This window comes from Cnephaeus nilssonii (assembly GCF_951640355.1).
Source record: "Cnephaeus nilssonii genome assembly, chromosome: 13".
In the NCBI taxonomy this organism is placed as follows: Eukaryota; Metazoa; Chordata; class Mammalia; order Chiroptera; family Vespertilionidae; genus Cnephaeus; species Cnephaeus nilssonii.
In genome coordinates, this window is record NC_137084.1 from 8,007,809 (window position 1) to 8,025,097 (window position 17,289).

General features: G+C 54.9%; 1 protein-coding gene across 3 annotated transcripts; it reads left to right on the plus strand.

Annotated features, from left to right (window-relative positions):
• Positions 1-889: 889 nt before the first annotated feature.
• On the plus strand, positions 890-15,328 carry FADD (Fas associated via death domain). 3 transcript variants are annotated; one of them, XR_013814338.1, is made up of 5 exons: positions 890-1,372; positions 3,667-5,473; positions 9,668-10,186; positions 13,049-13,200; positions 14,996-15,328. XR_013814338.1 is itself a non-coding variant. In XM_079786918.1 (2 exons), the coding sequence occupies exons 1-2, from the start codon at positions 1,087-1,089 to the stop codon at positions 4,014-4,016; spliced, it is 636 nt and encodes a 211-aa protein (XP_079643044.1). In that variant the 5' UTR covers positions 890-1,086; the 3' UTR covers positions 4,017-6,645. The 3 variants fall into 3 exon arrangements, 1 of the variants encoding a protein (XP_079643044.1); XR_013814339.1 differs by lacking the exon at positions 14,996-15,328 and having other exon boundaries at positions 13,049-13,877; XM_079786918.1 differs by lacking the exons at positions 9,668-10,186; positions 13,049-13,200; positions 14,996-15,328 and having other exon boundaries at positions 3,667-6,645.
• The last annotated feature ends 1,961 nt before the right edge of the window (positions 15,329-17,289 follow it).

Here is a 17,289-nt window from a genome sequence, read left to right on the forward strand (position 1 = left end):
GGCCAGATTATTATGCGTTCAGAGATCATAATAATCTGGCCACTCAGTGTATATTATTTTCTTTTTTAAAAAATGTAACTCAAATGCCTTTGCTTCTCACACACTCTGCAAGGGCTCCATCTCGGCAGAAAAGCCGATCCTTGCGGGCCCCCTCCCTGACCTCCCCTTGCCTTCCCTCAGCCCCCCCACCCCCACCCCCACCCCCTGCTGCAGACCTGTTGGTCTCCCTGGGGCTCCTGGAACCTAGCCATCTCCTGTGCCTCAACTTGGCTCAGGCTCTGCCCTCCCCCCCCCCCCCGCCCCCCGCAGCTTTGACCTCAGGTACACTGCACTTGCTTATCTGCGTTTTGTAAGCTAGTGTACTGATGACTAAGCTCTAGCAGGCAGGGACTTCCCGAATTTGTCCCCAGCACCTATTGCCTGGCACACAGTAGGCGCTCAATAAAGGCTTAAAAAGCATTCAAAGCATCAATGACTACCACTTTAAAAATCAAATATCAATTAAAGTTAACCACCTAAATAAACCTCTGAATAATCTTTTCCGCACACAGGTGCACAGGGGGCACTAAAGGACATGCACCATCACCAATGTCAATAAATAAATGAATTTATCATCAGCACCTGTGCTGCCACATTCCACAGGAAACGCAGGCCCGCCCTCCCGCCCACAACCGTGGTCTCCGGAGTTCCAAGGCCATAGTTTTCCATCAGGAGAAAGAAGGTCCGAAGGGCGCAGGCGCAGAGGCCGCCCCAGCCCGCGCCGGTACCCTGCCTGGGGCGCCCCCTGGAGGCGGCGGCGCGTCTCCCAGGCGGAAACGGCTAGGGTCGGGCCCCGGGCGCAGGCGTGAGTCCCGCAGTTCTCGCGAGGCTCCGGAGCTTTCGCGAGGCCCATAGGAGGCCTCAGTGGACTTCCGGTGTCGGGGTTGAAGCGCGGGGTTTGTGAAGAGGGACCCCGAGCGGCCCGAGTCCCCGGGGCGCAGGCCGGCTGGCGGGCGGGCGGCGGGCCGAGGCCGGGGGTGGCGAGCCGGAGCGGGGGACGCGCGCGGCGGGCCGGGTTCGGGACACGCCCGCCCGGCGGCCGCCACCATGGATCCGTTCCTGGTGCTGCTGCACTCGGTGTCCACCGGCCTGTCGAGCGGCGAGCTGACCGAGCTCAAGTTCCTGTGCCAAGGCCGCATAAGCAAGAGGAAGATGGAGCGCGTGCAGAGCGGCGTGGATCTCTTCTCCGTGCTGCTCGAGCAGAACGAGCTGGACGGCGAGCGCACCGAGCTGCTGCGCGAGCTGCTCGTGTCCCTGCGGCGCCAAGACCTGCTGCGGCTCCTGGACGACTACGAGGCGGGCGCGGCGGGGCGGGCGGCGCCGGAGGAGCAAGGTGGGCGCGGGCCGGGGGCTGGGGGCCGGGAGGCGGAGCCAGTCTGCCCAGCAGGCCGCGTTGCGGGTCTGCCGGGCGTCTAACCGTTGCCAGCTTTGAGCTTGCGTGGTTTTCCCTAAAACCCCCTGGAACACCGGTGACACGTGGGAGAACCAACCCTCAGAACAGTGAACTCACCCTAGGCTGCAGGGCATGGACACTCACCCCCCAAGTTCAGTATTTTTGGTGCAGAGCCCAGCTCCGTCTAAATAAGAGAAAATACTCGGAAGGAAAAGGCGTTGCTAACCTCCTCCGGGTGGGAAAGGGTCGCGGGAGCCTGTGCTGCTGCCCGCACTTGCCTTCTGCCTGTCAAGTCCATTCTGCAGTGGCTCCTGCCCCGCTCTCAGGCACCCCCTGCGCCACCCGCACCTGTGGCTTGCAGAGGCCTCCAAGAGTAAAAGTGAAACCCAAGTTCAGGGTTTCTCAGCCACGCCATATTCTAAAACCGGGCGGGGCGGGTTAAGTGCTTGGGGGGCACCCCTCAGGGGCTTCAGGCTGTGACCTGAAATGGGTTATTCTGTCACTGAACCCAAAAAGGATATTCAGAGTGACTCCATGGGTATCACTCCATAAGCACTGGTGCTTATTATTGGTGGCAAGCCGACAGCACAGCTCTGCCTAAACGTAGATTTACACACAGCGCTTGACAGACAAACCGGGACATGGGAAAACTGTATCTTCAAGTATTTTCAGTGGGGGAGATATATGTGTGTGTGTCTGTGTTTTTTATTTATGTTGGAGGGAAGTGCACTAGAAGGTGAAGAGCAGGTGTGAGGGTTAATAAGGGGTGATTCTTTGTTACTCTTTTGTAGAAGATTAGAGGCCTGGTGCATGAAATTTGTGCGGGGTGGGGGTCCCTCTCAGCCCGGCCTGCACCCTCTCCAATCTGGGACATCCCTCTTGAAATCCGGGACTGCTGGCTCCTAACCGCACACCTGCCTGCCTGATCGCCCCTAACCGCCCTCCCCTGACAGCCTGATCACCCCTAACTGCCTCTGCCTCAGCCCCTACCACTGTGGCTTTTTCCAGAAGGAGGACCAGAGGACCGGACATCTTCTGGTCAGCCTGGTCTAATTAGCATATTACCCTTTTATTAGTATAGATGAATTAGCCTAACGAGTCAGACTGTCAGGGTTTTTCGACCTGGCTCTGCCCTGGTCTGGCTGTCTGACCTCCTCAGGAAACTGACTGGCCTTCTCTGTGCTGGTTTCCTCATCTGTACAAACGGCCGTAGTGTCTCTGGCTTGTAGCTGGAGATGGGAATTTGCAGGAACATTTTGTCCTCTGGCCTCTCTCCCCATCCCAGAACAGCCTTCTGTGGTCTGTAGTGCCCGGCTGGTTGATCTCAGCAGTAGCATCAGCACTTGAGGACATGGTAGCCGGGGATTGAAGACTGGTGGTCAGTCTGGGGCTGCCATACAAATCCCCACAGACTCGGTGGCTTAAAGCAGCAGAGCTTGATTCTCTCACAGTAGGCAGCCAGAGTCCAAAGCCAAGGTGCCTCGGGGCTGTGCTCCCTCCGCGGGCTGTGCTCCCTCCACGGGCTGTGGGGGTGGTCCTTCCTGCTTCGTCCTGCTCCAGGCGGCCACGACACTTGAGTCTCTGCCTCCATGGTTACATGGCCTCTTCTGTGTGTGTCCTATCAGGACACTCATCACTGGATTTAGGGCCACCTGCATAATCCAGGATGGTCTCATCTCGAGATCCTCAACTTAATTACATTTGCAAAGACCCTTTTCTGATTAAGTTAACATTTGTGGTTCCAGGGAGCTGACATGGATATATCCTTTTAGAGGCCATGGTTCAGGATGGGATAGGGGAGTGGCCCCATTTCCTTCCTTCTAGCAACTCCCAGCCCTTTCTTCAGTGTCCCCTGTCCTAAACAGATAGTTCTACCACAGCCCATCCCAGCCACCAAGTCTTCAGCAGGCCACACCTCCATGTTTTGGGGTGGCATTGGCTGGGGTGGGATTAGGAGTCACTATTGGGCTTTCTGTGACCTCCAGCCCCTCTGCTACCAGGTGACTTCAGCTTTGCAAGAGGACCTCTGAGGTGGTGCCTGTTCGGTGCTCAGAAGTGAAGTGATCGCACAGTCAGCTCTTCACTGAGTCCTGCTAGGTGTGGGGGCTCACAGGCTGGGCCTCATAGAAGGACTGATTCCTGTGAATCCACAGTTCGGGTGTAGCCAGCACTTGGTCAGCACAGAGGAGCCGCCCCAAACCTCTGGTCAGTCGTTTTGTTCTTTCTTTCCCTAGACCTTTATGCAGCATTTGACATCATATGCGATCACGTGGGGAAGGACTGGAGAAGACTGGCTCGTCAGCTTAAAGTGTCTGACAGCAAGATCGATGCCATCGAGGTGAAGTATCCCCGGAACCTGATGGAGCAGGTGAGGGAGGCGCTGAGAGTCTGGAAGAGCACCGCACGGGAGGGAGCGGCCGTGCCCCACCTCGTGGAGGCGCTCAGGGCCTGCCGGCTCAACCTGGTGGCGGACCTCATCGAGGAGGACCAGCAGGCCCGGGGCCTCCAGCGCGAGAACGAGAGTGGAAGCAGCACTGTGTCCCTCATGTCCTGGGACGCACCCAGCACGAGAGCCTCCTCCTGACCCCTCCACCGAGCTTGACCAGGACTTCCGTGCGCCTGCGCTGTGAAAACCTCGCAGTGAGCCAGGACAAGGGACCCCAGCGCTCACTCGCACAGCCACAGGCATCTCAGCCAAAGCGCTGACTTTGCACACGCTGTGTGCCAGGTGGAGCTTCGGGCCTGGTGCCCATTCATCCATTCATTCTGCTTGATCACCCCTGTGAAAGGGAGTCTGGTCTCCATTAAGTGAGTTCCTGCAGAGGGATTTGGGACCATATCAGCACATAGTAGGAATCTAGCAGCGGTTGTTACTTCACGATTCTCAGGGGAGGGAGTGAGCTCAGAGTTAAGGCTCTGGAGGGACCTGGGGTTGGTGCAGCAGAGCTGGGATTGGAGGCAGTGTGCCAGCTCAGAGCCCACTCTGCTCGTCCTGCGCCCCCCCCCACCCCCCCCAATGAGGCTATCCGTGCAGACCATGTGCTGGGGCAGGCGGCATGGGCGAGAAGCACCCCTGCTCCAGCCCCTGCCCCTGAGGGAGCTGTCTCCTCTGAGGTGGTACCTGTTCGGTGTTGAGAAGTGAAGTGATCGCACAGTCAGCTCTACACTCAGTCCTGCGGAAAGTGTGGGGGCTCAAAGGCTGGAGCTCATAGAAGGACTGATTCCTGTGAATCCACAGTTACTATTGTATCGAAATCACTGTTTTTCTGGTAACAATTGGCAAGGGAAAGGGATCCTGTGGGATCCTATAATTTTAAAAAGGCATTTTCCTGTTTCTACAGTAATCCTACTAAGCAAATGCCTTTATAGCAAAAATCTCCCTATTACAGGTAATTTTCCATTTCTATCTATTTTATATCACATATTCTCAAGAGTCCCGTCTCAGCCAATCATGGTCTCTCTCGCAGCCCATCCTGGGCTCAGCCTGTGAGTGGCCACATTTCCTCACAGTTGCCCCACCTCTGAATAGGGGAATGTCACCCTCAGGAAACCGGGGTCTGTGGAGGGCAGCGTTCACTGCTTGGGCCCTGCCTTCCTCCAAGAGGCACCCTGGTGCCAAGTGATGTCCCTAGTCTGGGCCTTCCAGCTGTCCCCTTGGAACAGCCACGTGTGATGGGATGTCACGCATGCTGCCTCACCCTGGTTGCTGAGGACCTAGCCACTGCCCCCACTAAGCAGGGACCCAGCCTTTGAGCCCCCACACCTTCAGCAGATACTTCCTATGCCAGGAGCTGGGACCACAGCAGCACACAGGATAGAATTGGCCCTACTCTGTTCACCCCGAAAGCCTGCCCGGAACACAGGTGTTAACTAGCCCATCACAGGTCTGGGTGCTGCCAAGGAGCTGAGCTGGTTTCAGGCCCGTACAGCCTGGCCCGGCCCTGTGTTAATGCTGCACACCCCCACCTACCAGCAGCACCCTCTTCAAGCCTCCAGGCCAGGCCCAGTTCTGGACAGCAGACGTCATCACCGTCAACAAATGTGAGTGGCTTCCCAAATGCGTAGCTTTGGGAATTGAGTTTTCTGGGCAATGTGTCCATATTTATTGCCCAGAGATAGGTTTTAGAGGTTCTGCCATTCCTATGGTTTGTGGTGTCCACTGCTGAAATGGGGAAGTGTGGAGAGCTGGCAGCATCCTACCTCTCCCACATGCCATAAGAAGCCCAGCCCTCCATCATGCCAGGTGCTCCAATAGAGGCTTTGATGGGCGTGGTTGCTGTACCCAAAATTTTCCATTGCCTGGGAGAGAGACAGGCTCAGTCCTCAGCTCTGCTGCCAGCTTGCTCCAGTGGCCCATCACCCAGTGAGGCACCGACATCCCAGGACTCCTGTCCCTGTGGTGAGGGAGAAGGAGCCCTAGCTTTGGGGCAGCCTCACGTCATCCACTGTGTGATCTAATTGCACTCAAAGCTTGGGTCTTGAATTGTAAAACTCGGCAAAGGTGATGGGTGACAAAATGCCTCCAACTGATGCTGCTGGGCCCAGAGGGTCCCAGCCCTGGGCTGCTGTGTGCCACCAGGTCAGAGCCATAGAGTGGGGTGAGCTTGCAAGAGAATCTGGCCCCTGAAGATGAGGGCTTCGAGCCAGATAGAAGCATGCACGTGGTCGGGGGGCTTCCATGGGACTGCCACCGAGCTTGGCGGTGAGACTCGGTCGAATAGGACACGCAGCCTGTCCTTGGGATGCACAGTGTCCCCGGTTTTGTAAAACAAGGAAACATAAAATATACACACACAGCTTGTACAAAGCACAGGTGGGCACAAGAAGTGAAATGTACACAGCAAGCATCTGAGAACTGTTACTTCCTGATGACAGGGTTACTGTACTTGGGTGTTTTCCACATTTTCTTTGATGTGTGGGGTAACCTGGACTATTTGGTGGGGTGTTCTGCCCCTGGAGAGCATGTGGTTCGAGTCTGACCCAGGTGGCGAAGGCTGCCTCCAGGCGGAACATTCTGGGCCTTTCTGTAGCCTCTCCCGGAACAGACAGGACTGATGTCCGATCAGAGCCATGGCCTTGACAGGGTCAGTTCCACCCACCCTAAGGAGGGAGCTGCTACAATTTTTAGCCAAGGAGTTCTCATAGCAACCCATGTACCTTATTTTTTGCACTCATGAAATTGTATGTTTCTAATAAAGGTGTAGACAAGTCAACTTGAAAGCTGAAGTGAGGGGCATGTTTTGCTCTCTTCACCCTTTTCCCCTGAAAAAGAGGGAGGCCTGTATGTTTCCCAGATTTCGGGCTGATCAAGGGGAATTGGATCAAGTGTCTCCTGGAACAAAGGGTCCATGCCCTGGTCTGCCCACCCCTCCTGAGTGCTCTGGCTTCACACCCTCTCACCCCTTCACACCACAGCCACTCCTGCTCTGGACACACACGGGGCTCTGTCAGTCACCCCACCTCCAAGGTCACCAGGCCCTCAAACATCCCATTTCCTCCCCATTCACTGGCCTCCGTCCTCACTGCATCTTCCCAGCACTTGCTGAGGTTGCAGGTTGCAAACCCATACCTGTTCAGTCACGCTCAGCCTCCAGACATTGACTTCTCTTGACCATTCTCCGTGAAATGCTCCTGGTTTCCTCCTTCCGCTGCCCACTCCTGCACACCATCTCCCAGCACCAGTTTACAGCCTTGGCCTCACCTGTCCCAGCTCGCTGGTTCCTCCCAGGTCTTTTCCTAAAACCAAATACATATTGTTTGCTGCCAGGGGTGACACCTTTTGTCATACAAGAGATATTCACAGGTTCTGGGGATTAGGACTTGGGCACCTGGGCGGATAGGCATTTTGCCTGCCACAAAACTCAAGCCTAGCATATTCCCTCTTCACGCCCCCCTCCCCCCATTCCTGGCCAGTGCCTAAGGTGCAGACCCGGGACGACTCCTGCCTGGGGCTACCTGTCCCATGTATCACAGCACCAGCTCCTCTAGACCAGACTCCCTCACAAGCATCTTCTGCTGCCCGCCCCCAGGGGGCCTCATCTCCTCTAGAAAACTCAGGCTCTTCTTCCTGCCCTTCCCTCCCCTTCTAACCCACCCCCCAGCTGCAGAGCTCTCAATGTATTCTTTTTATTTTAACTTTTTTTTTATTGGTCTTGAGAAAGAAACATCAATGTAAGAAAGAAATGCCAAGTAGTGCCTCCAGCATGTCCCCCCACCCCCGCAGGGGATCAAGCCCTCCAACCTGGGCATGTGCCCTGACCAGGAATGGGACCAACAACCCTTCAGTGCACAGGGTGACGCCCAACCATCTGAGCCACACTGGCCAGGGCCCAGAAGGTATTTTTAGAACTGCAAGCTCTCTACACATTTTTTTGTTTTGTGTTTTCATTTCCATGATAACTATTCTGAGTCATCTCTCAGACCGCTTTCTAACCACAGGGTTGCTGTGTGCATTGTGTCTGGCACGGGACAGGCAAGCATGCTGGGGTCGCATGTGCTCATGAGAAAATGCCCAGCCTCCCTCCGTCTGCAGGGACAAAGGCAGAACTTGTCTCTCACAGGGACAATTTGCAATGGAAATCCATTGTCATCAAAGAAGCCCTCAGTCTTTGAGTCTAAATTAAGACACAGGCCAGAGGCACACGTGTGTACCCCCCACATTGCCACCAAGGCACAGAGGCTGACTCAGTGGGTGAGTGGGGTCCTCACTGAGTGAGAGCCACGTGATGTGTGGGTGCAGATCTCCTGGTTGGGGTGAATGAAAAAACCATGGGCCATTTGTGTCACCCCACACACCAAGGAGTACCAGGCCTCCCCCTCCCCCAAACCTGCCTGATGACAGTGTAGACACGAGGTGACAGCTCTGTCCCACCAAACCTCACCTGCTGCTCCGTGGGACAGCTGTTGGGAGATGACAGTTTGGGGGATGGAGAGTGGCCATTATGGCACAGCACTGAGCATGCTCAGTGACGTGTAAACATGGTTGAAAGGGTGACGTTTTGTGTCTATTCTACAGCAATTAAGAAGTCATTCTTCACGTTAAATTAACCACTTAATTACGCTATTAATCTACATTGCATCCGTTTTGTAGGCATCCCTCTAATTTGTCCTTTTATTGATCTGTAGTTTCTGAGAGCTGAAGCAGAAGCCTCCATCTGGCCTTCTGTTTGTATGGATCGCAGTAACATCATTACAAGTAAAGCCTTGCTCGTCACTGAGTCTGGGCCAGTGTCAGTGCTTCCAGGGGGTTCCCGGCTGGAGGAACCGGCTCCCGGGATGCCCAGGCCCCTCAGGATCAACACTAGTCAGCAGCATTGTGATGCCAAAAGCAGTGCCCAGAAGTCTGCCCAAGCCATTTCCCCCCTTCACCTGCCTTCTGACTGCAGCTTTGCCCAACCCCACTACCCATCCTAGGCCCCTCCTGCCCCGGTCCCGCCCCACCAAGCTCAGCTCCCTGAGCGACACAACCTACAGCTTCCTCTTGGCTGCTGCTTCCAGCGCCATCCAGCAGCTCTGCAGGAAAGGCTTACTGTGGGTTTGCTGAGCGGATGAATAAATGAACTGCAACTGTAAAAGGCCAGCCCAGGTGTCCCCGGCGGTCCAGAGTCTCCTGCAGGCAAGAAATCGTGTCATTGGAGGGTTTCAGATTCCCAGGGCGCTTTGCTTTTGCCGAGCTTGGGGCTGATCAGGCTCTGAGATTCCTGCTGGGGTAGATGCAGGCAGGCCATCACCCACTGATGCCCAGTGCCCCAGCCAGCACTCCCCGTGATGACCAAGACCCAGAATTTGCTCTTCACACCACCTAGTCCAAGCAGGTCCAGCCAGGGGCCTCGGGAGCTGCCCTCCTCCCAGGCAGGGTGGATGCCACTTGCCCATACTCAGGAGCACACACTCCTTTGCTCCGAATCCATCCACCGACTCACCCATCTATTCATCTACCGATGCATTCATTCAGTCGATTCTTACTTAGCAAAGGGCTCAGCCTGGGACTGCCCACTTCACCTCCCTCTAGTTGGGTGACCCCCCAGTGAAGCCCCACCTCCCCAACCGCCATTGCTCACCTGATAGGACCCTCCCTCTCCCAGGGCTGCTGAGATGAGGTGTGGTGAGTGACTGTACATTGTAAAGGTCACTAAATGTCATTATCTTAATTATTCCTGAGTGACTGCATATTTTAAATGACTTAACCTTTGACAGCTTGCTGGTATAAACTCTTGGACCACATGTTTATTTCAGAGACCTTCACGGGCCCTGGGTAACACCTAGGGAGCCAGCCCCTGTACCTCGCACTGCGGAGCACGTGACCCAGGCCTGGCCGGCAAGCCTTATCAAGATTTTTATATATAAGGAAAGGGGACTCCTGTCATCTGGCCCCACTGATGGTGTTTGCAACCCAGACCACAAACCAAAGATTATGGGAAGAAATCAATGTACGTGGATTGACCAGACTGGGACACTACCTCATCTTTCTCAGCACAGACCAAAATTCACGGAGCCAAAAAGACCTGGGGGACCTTGTAGAGGTAATGGATAACAACAAGGCCAATCTCATAGTGACCCAGCGAACCACACCCCCGGGGGCGTGGCATCCCCAGGAGGCTGGCTCTGGAGCTGACTGGCCAGGTTCAAAGCCCAGCTCCACTACTTAGCGGCTGTGTGCCGTTGGGCAAATGAACTCATCTACAAAGTGGATGGTCCCAGCACCTCCCTCCTAGGACCCCGTGAGGATTCTGTGACTTGCTCACAGAGCAGAGGGTAAGTACACAACTAAGGACGCATCAGCCCCTTGTTCCAGGGCTGTGGCAGCGACCTTTATGTAGCCATCAGCAAAGCCGAGAGACAAACATCACTGAGTGGCTGGATCAGCTTGCTCTGCTCATGTGACACACGCCTAAGAAATGCATGCCCAGAGCCCTCACCTCCCGGGGAAGAGGCACCCTCTGCCTCCCCGCAGCTCAGAGCTGGCCCAAAGCCAGGACCCGGGCAGGGCTCAGGGACCCCATTGCACGGGCTGGAGCAGCACAACAGAGGTCTCGCGGTGGCTTGGGTGGCAGTGCCAGCTCGCAGGTTCCCTGGGGCGCTTGCCCTCCTGCAGCCCGTGAGTGGTCTGCTGTCCTTTAACAACTCGCTTTGCTGCAACAACCACTCCAGCCTTTGTTGTGCAAGCTAGAACTTGATGGGTTTGATTTTGTCCCAGGAGTAAGGGACAGGCCCTGAGGAGGTGCCGGCAGGGGGCAAGGCGATCAGATTTGCTGCTCTGGCTGCAGGGACTAGAGGAGGGAAAGGGGAGTGGATTCAAGGCTACTGGAATGGGCCGGGCGGGGGACGATGGAGGGGGCTTGGATAGTGTGCGGTGGTGGAGGGAGAGCAGGAACGAATTCCAGGGTATTTGTGGCCTGGCATATACGTGGGGCAAGAGAGGGGGTGGTGCCGAGAGGTTCAGGGCAGGCGGTGGTGTCCTGAGAAGAAGGCCCAGTGGCTGGGGTGGGATGGGGCCGCCCACAAAGGGATGCTGGGTTCTGAGGACGCTGAATGGGAGGGGCCCTCGGGACTTCCACAGAAGGGGTCCCCTGGGCAAGGAGGTGCATCCCAGGGCTGGAGTGAGAGCTTCAAGAGTGCGGGTGCCTGCTGGTCAGGAGAGGAGAGCGGGAGCACCTATCCCCAAGGAAGAAAGAATTTTCTGGAAATGTGTTTAAATTGCCCAAGCCCAGGCCCCACCCCCACGGAGTCTGATTCAGGCCCATGCAGAGCCCTGAAGTGGCCCCAGCACCACAGGGGGCAGGATGGCCGTTTCCTTAGCAACGTGAGGTACACTAACTGCCTGGGCTCTAACCTGGCCTTACCCCCGCAGGATGGGCAGGGGCTGGCTTTGATCTGGATGGAGCCCAGGCCTGTGGGGGGAGCCCGGGCCGTGGGGGGAGGGGTCCAGCGGCTCCAGAGACTTCTGGTGGTCTTGTGGGGTTCCAGCCCCCAGGGGACAACTCCCCCCACTGCCAACCCGAAGGTCAGGGAACAGGGAGAAGGCAGGTAGTGTCCCGGGCCAATCCAATGCGCAGAGCTGAGCCCTCGGCTGAAAGCTGGCCCTGCTCCAGGCTGGAAATGATGTAAGTGGTGGATTTGGGGTTTTTGTTTTTGTTTTGTTTTCTGGTTAACGGAGAAGCTCTGTCATCCAATTTGTAAAACAAAAGGGGGCGTGATTCACCTCCCTTTTGCCCCTCTTCTGGAGCTCAGGGAGAGGTGGGGGGGGGGGGGTGAGGAGTGACCTTGGGCCATCTCTGACACCCACTGAGTCACGCACTGGGTGCCTTCTAACTGCGCACCCAGTGCCGCCAGCCCAAGGAATGTGGGCACTCACTGCTCACTGGTTTGGAACTCCCACCCCTGCATTTCCTATGAGTAAAGTTGGGGGTGCCCCGCCTTTCCCAGGGCAGAACTTGAAACACCAAGGAAGGTAGTTGCTGATTTATTACCATCATGGCATAGTAACTGCCTTAGGCATTGGGGAGGAAGGACAGGACTTAAGAATGAATGCAGGTGGTACCTGATGTTCAGGAGTTCCAGGTCTGACAGGAGAGACAGGAAAACAATGACAGGAGAAACTAGAGTCCTAAGAGCTGCAGTAATCTGTCAGATCACAGGTGGGGCAAGGACCGGAACCCAAGCCCATGCAATTTCCAGGACACCTAACTGTGTTTCAGAGAAGGGGCCTTTTGAGTTGGGTTTCATAGGATAAGTAGGAGTTCAGCAGATGGTGAGCAGTTCAAGCACGGAAAACAGCAAGTGCAAAGGCCAGGAGGCATGAGAGAAGAGGGCTTGTTCGGGAGGCAGGAAGCAGATTAGTGGGGCTGGTTCTCGGCTGAAGGGAAAGGAAAGGCCTGGATTTCATCTTCTAGACAAAAAGGGTTGGCAACATATTTTAAGCAGGACAAGGACATGACTCAATGTGTGGCTCGTTTTATTAGAGATCCAGTGAATGTGCTTGTTCATCAGAAAATGAGAAAAGCCAACCAACAACAAGATTCCTAGGGGTGGTACTTTAACTTTTAGAGTTTGGTGATTGGGTGGGGGTAGGGGGCGGGCTCACAGTAGGAGGCCGAGAGTGAAGTCTGCAGACTGACTGAGCTGGCCTGCCCTGCAGCACCTTCCAGCTCCCAGGCTGGCCCAGCTGGGGGTGTGGGGAGAAGCCCATCCCAGCCCGAATGCTGTCCTGGGCTCCCACGGAAGGTTGTCCCAGTCGCCACAGCCAGGCAGTCACCGGCAGCATGCGTGGCCAGGCGTCTCTGCCCAGCGCGGAGCAACCCCTAACATAGAACTAAAATAAGGCTGTGTGCGCTCCAGAAATACTCTGCTGAAAGCTGGGCGGGCGCTGGAAATAACCGCGTGGGCTGGCTTCCTGCCCGGAGCAGTCTGGGTGGAGCCCAGGGAGCCACACTTCCGGTCCCCACACTCTTTTATTTTGGGAAAATCGAGTGTTCCCCACCAGGAGCTGCCTGCCAGGGGAAGGGGTGGCATGGTTCCCCAAGACTCCTGCTTGCTAGAGAATGTTTGCACACACACAAAGGCAGGAGAATAATCCTCCCATTCATTCACTCATTCATTCATTCGCTCATTCTTCAGGATCACCCTGCACGGGCCAGGCACAGTTCTGGGCCCCAGGGCACCAGGGCCCCAGTTTGGGAAGCGTCGGACCCCGTGTGGATCTGCTCTGCTGTTCACAAGCCCGAGACCATGGGGAGCAGCTTCCTCTTGCTGTCCAACGGGGACAGAAGGTGACAGGTTTACTGCGCTGTGGGGATGCAGGGAGACAATGCCCACAGCGTCAGCCACTGCCAGGATGTGAGCCCTCGCCCCATGCACTGCCCTGATCCGTGCTTTGTCCACATCCTTATTCAGGATGGCCTCTGGGCTTGGCTTAGCAGACCCCTCCCTCCTCTCAGCAGCCTCTATCTAGTGACCTCTGACCTATCCCATCGTAACTCCACCACCTGTGCTCCAAATCTTTCTTATTCCTAAACCCCATGGCAGCCCCACCCCACCCCCGCTCCTGCTTCCAAAGCAAACAAACGGATGCTGATGCCCACCGGTCCCTCCTCGCCAGGCCTGGTTAGCTTTCCTGGTTAGCCATCCCTGCCCGCCTCCCCGCTCCCGGGCCTGGCTCAGACCCTTCTGGCCCTCTTCTGGAACAAGCACTTGCTTCCTCCGGGCCTCCTGCCTCTGATCTGCCCTGCTCCAGGCCGCTGTCCACAGGGGCCTGAGATATCCTAAAAATGAAACTTGACCCTGATCCATCCTGGCCCTTCAATTATCTCGTGTGTTTCTGTATTCACAGCATGCTTCCTGAACTTCACTGAGCTCCAGGCCAGCCCGGGGCCACCTATTCCTTTATTTACTTAGCTTCTTCTTTAAAGTGACACTCTTTCCTCGCTTGAAATAAAAAAAAAACAAATTTGCTGTCTCGGAAAGAAAAGCGGTGCGCGGCAGACTAGTTTCCCCAGTGCCTGCTCACCCCTTCTTGCTTTCCCCGAGATCCCTGATTTTTAGATGAGTGGATGGCTGCCCAGAATCCAGGCTGCTTCCCAACCTCCCTTGCAGCCGGGCGTGGCCACTTGAGAAGAAGGGCCTTCCTAGAAGTATCCTTAAAGGGAGGGAGATGGGCACTTCAGCATCTCCTTCCTTCCTTTGGCTGGAATGCAAGCATGATCGCTGGAGCACTGGCAGGTACCTTGGACCGCGAGGGGTAAAGCAACAAGGCAGCAGGAGCCTCGATCGCGGAGCCTCTACCAGCCTTGGAAGGCTTACCTCAGGACTGCATTCGCGTGAAAGAAATACTCTCTCATTGAAGTCACTGTGATTTGGGGATTTCAGACACTTACCACCAACCTACTACAAACGGAAACCAAGTATTACTTGGGAGTCAGTAGAAGATGACAGTAACAATGAATGCAATGAAAAAATAGTATTCGGGAGCCATTTGTTGATTCAGCTGCCCTTCAAGGCTCTGAACCAGAGGGCTGCTCTTGTTGTCAAACAGAGAACATTAGTCATCATTAGCCTGAATCTCAGTTTGCTCAGGATTGATGGGTAATTGACAGGGGAGCAGCTTTCTCACCATGTGACTCAGGGCTATTGGGTGCCAAGTCCCTTACCTCACCGCTACCTACAGTCATCGGGCGGTGCACACCCGCAGGCAGGCAGCCCCCCGGAGCAGCGCCTCTGCTGGCCTGGAACCGCCTCCATTCCTGTCCCCGGGCCCCTGCGCTCAGCCACAGAGAGCGGCCCAAGTGGATCACGTTCTTTCTGTGAGGCAGGCGGCGGTGAGGACGGGCAGGTGGGAGCAGGGCTGAGGCTTTGAGAGTGGGTCTGGCTTGGTTTTGTGCGCACACTGTCTTCACCCCAACCGGCAACATCAGCTTTCTCGCCTTGTCCGGGCCTCCTGCCTTCCACGTCCAAAAAGATGACATCTGCCCCTTTCCTCTGCCTGGCCGGTCACCGCCTCCTCCTCAGCTGGATTTCAAGGCCTTGATTCGCCGTATTTTCTGACACAACCCTCCTCTCTGTCCCCAGGACGTGCCATGCCTTTCCTGCCTCTGAGCTTTAGTCTACACGCTCCCACCTTTCAGCCCAGGCCTGCCCTCCGCACCCCACTCCTCCTCCTCGGTGGAGAGGGCTGGACTGCAGTGAGAGGAACCTGCTTGCTGACGTGGCTGACGGTGAGACGCTGTGCAAGTTCCCAACCTCTCTGAGCTTCTGTTTCTTCACATGTTAAATATTCAAGTCAGTACGTTTTATTGAGCTCCTATTATGCCTACAACAGTCTGGGTCTCCACCGTGGGAAAACATACATCTTACTGCTCCCTTTAAATGCCGTATCAAGCAAGTGTTACTTATTTAAATTTTTATTAAAGTATTAATTACTGCCCTAACGGGTTTGGCTCAGTGGATAGAGCGTCAGCCTGTGGACTGAAAGGTCCCAGGTTCGATTCCGGTCAAGGGCATGTACCTTGGTTGCGGGCACATCCCCAGTAGGAGGTGTGCAGGAGGCAGCTGATCGATGTTTCTCTCTCATCGATGTTTCCAACTCTCTGTCCCTTTCCCTTCCTCTCTGAAAAAAAAAGCAATTATATATATATATATATAAAGTATTAATTACCAATGAAACAAGACTTAGGCAAGGGGAAAATAGCTCATGCCAAGGGCTACCATGAGGATGCAGGGAGGTAACACAAATAAAGTGTCAGGTCTGGGACCCAGCAAAGGGAAAGTTCTTTAAGTTGCAGCTGTCACCAAAATGCTATCCTTTCAACTCCTCTAATAAGCCTCTTTCAGTTAAACCTGACCCTCACCTCCTCATGGCACCTTTGTTTGTACGACATCATCCATCCACCCACCTATCCATCATCCATCCATCATCCACCCATCCATCTATCAAGCCATCCACTATCCATCCATCCACCAATCTATCTGTCTATTCACCATCCATCATCCATTCACCATCCATCCATTATCAACCATCCATCCATCCATCCATTAATCCATTCTTCTACACACCCATCCATCCATCCATTTATCTACCCATCGACACACCCATTCATCCATCCATTTATCCATCCATCCAACCATCCATCCATATATCCAGCCCCAACAGAGTCATCCACTCGTCATTTATTGCATGCCCATGATGTGCCAGGTCCTCTGCCAGGTGGGTAGGAGATAATGACATACACTCCCAGCCCTCCCCCTCGTGGAGATAACGGTCAGGTGGGGGAGAGACGCCATCAGAAGGAGTTGACTGTACAGCATCAAGCTTTAATGGACATGTAGGGTAAATGTGCTCCGTAGAGCACATGGTGCAGGCACATGACTTGCAGAAAAGAGGCATCTCAGTCGAGACCTGAAGGTAGAGCAGCCAGGTGACGATGGGAGAGGGGTTAAAAAGGGAAGTGGAAAGAGCGCAGATGGGGTGTTGAACTTGGGGTTAAGAGTAGTGTGGGCCTGGAGAGGTAACAGAGGACCTTGTAGGCCGAGGAAGGAATCTGAACTTTGACCCACGCACAGGCTTAGAGGACTTCAAGCAGGTGGGGCAGGATAAGGGTCTGGTTTCGGGGGAGAAGTCTGACTGCTATGTGAACGAGTTGGAGTGGATGGGCAGTGGGGTGAGCAGTGATGTGCAGGGAAGGCTGGAGCAGAGATGACCCCAGCAAGAGTGCAGGGTGGTGGAAGTGTAGGGCAGAGCACGGGCCCTGGGGTCCGGAGAATGGGCTGAGATCAAAAGAATCCACCCCCAACTTTTTATTATTAAGACTGCACCATGCCCTGGCCAGTGTGGCTCAGTGGGCATCGTCCTGTGCACCATGAGGTCACTGGTTCGAGTCTTGGTCAGGGCACATGCTTAGATTGCGAGCTCGATCCCAGTAGGGAGTGTGCAGGAGACAGCCGATCGATGTTTCTCTTTCATCAATGTTTCTATCTCTCTCCCTCTCTTTCCAAAAATCAATAAAAACATATATATATATTTTTTAAACAGTCCTTGCTATATAAACATATGGTATGGCCACTTTATTTTTTAAAAAAGACATTTTTTTAAAATATATCTTTATTGACTTCAGAGAGGAAGGGAGAGGGAAAGAGAGAGAGAAACATCAATGATGAGAGAGAATCATTGAACGGCTGCCTCCTGCACGCCCCACACTGGGGATCAAGCCCGCAACCCTGGCATGTGCCCTTGACCACAATCGAACCTGGGACCCTTCAGTCCACAGGCCGACGCTCTACCCACTGAGCCAAACCAGCTAGGGCAAAACATATATTTTTTAAAAAGCCTTCGCCCTGCTCAGAAGTTGAAGGAAGGTCGATGAACA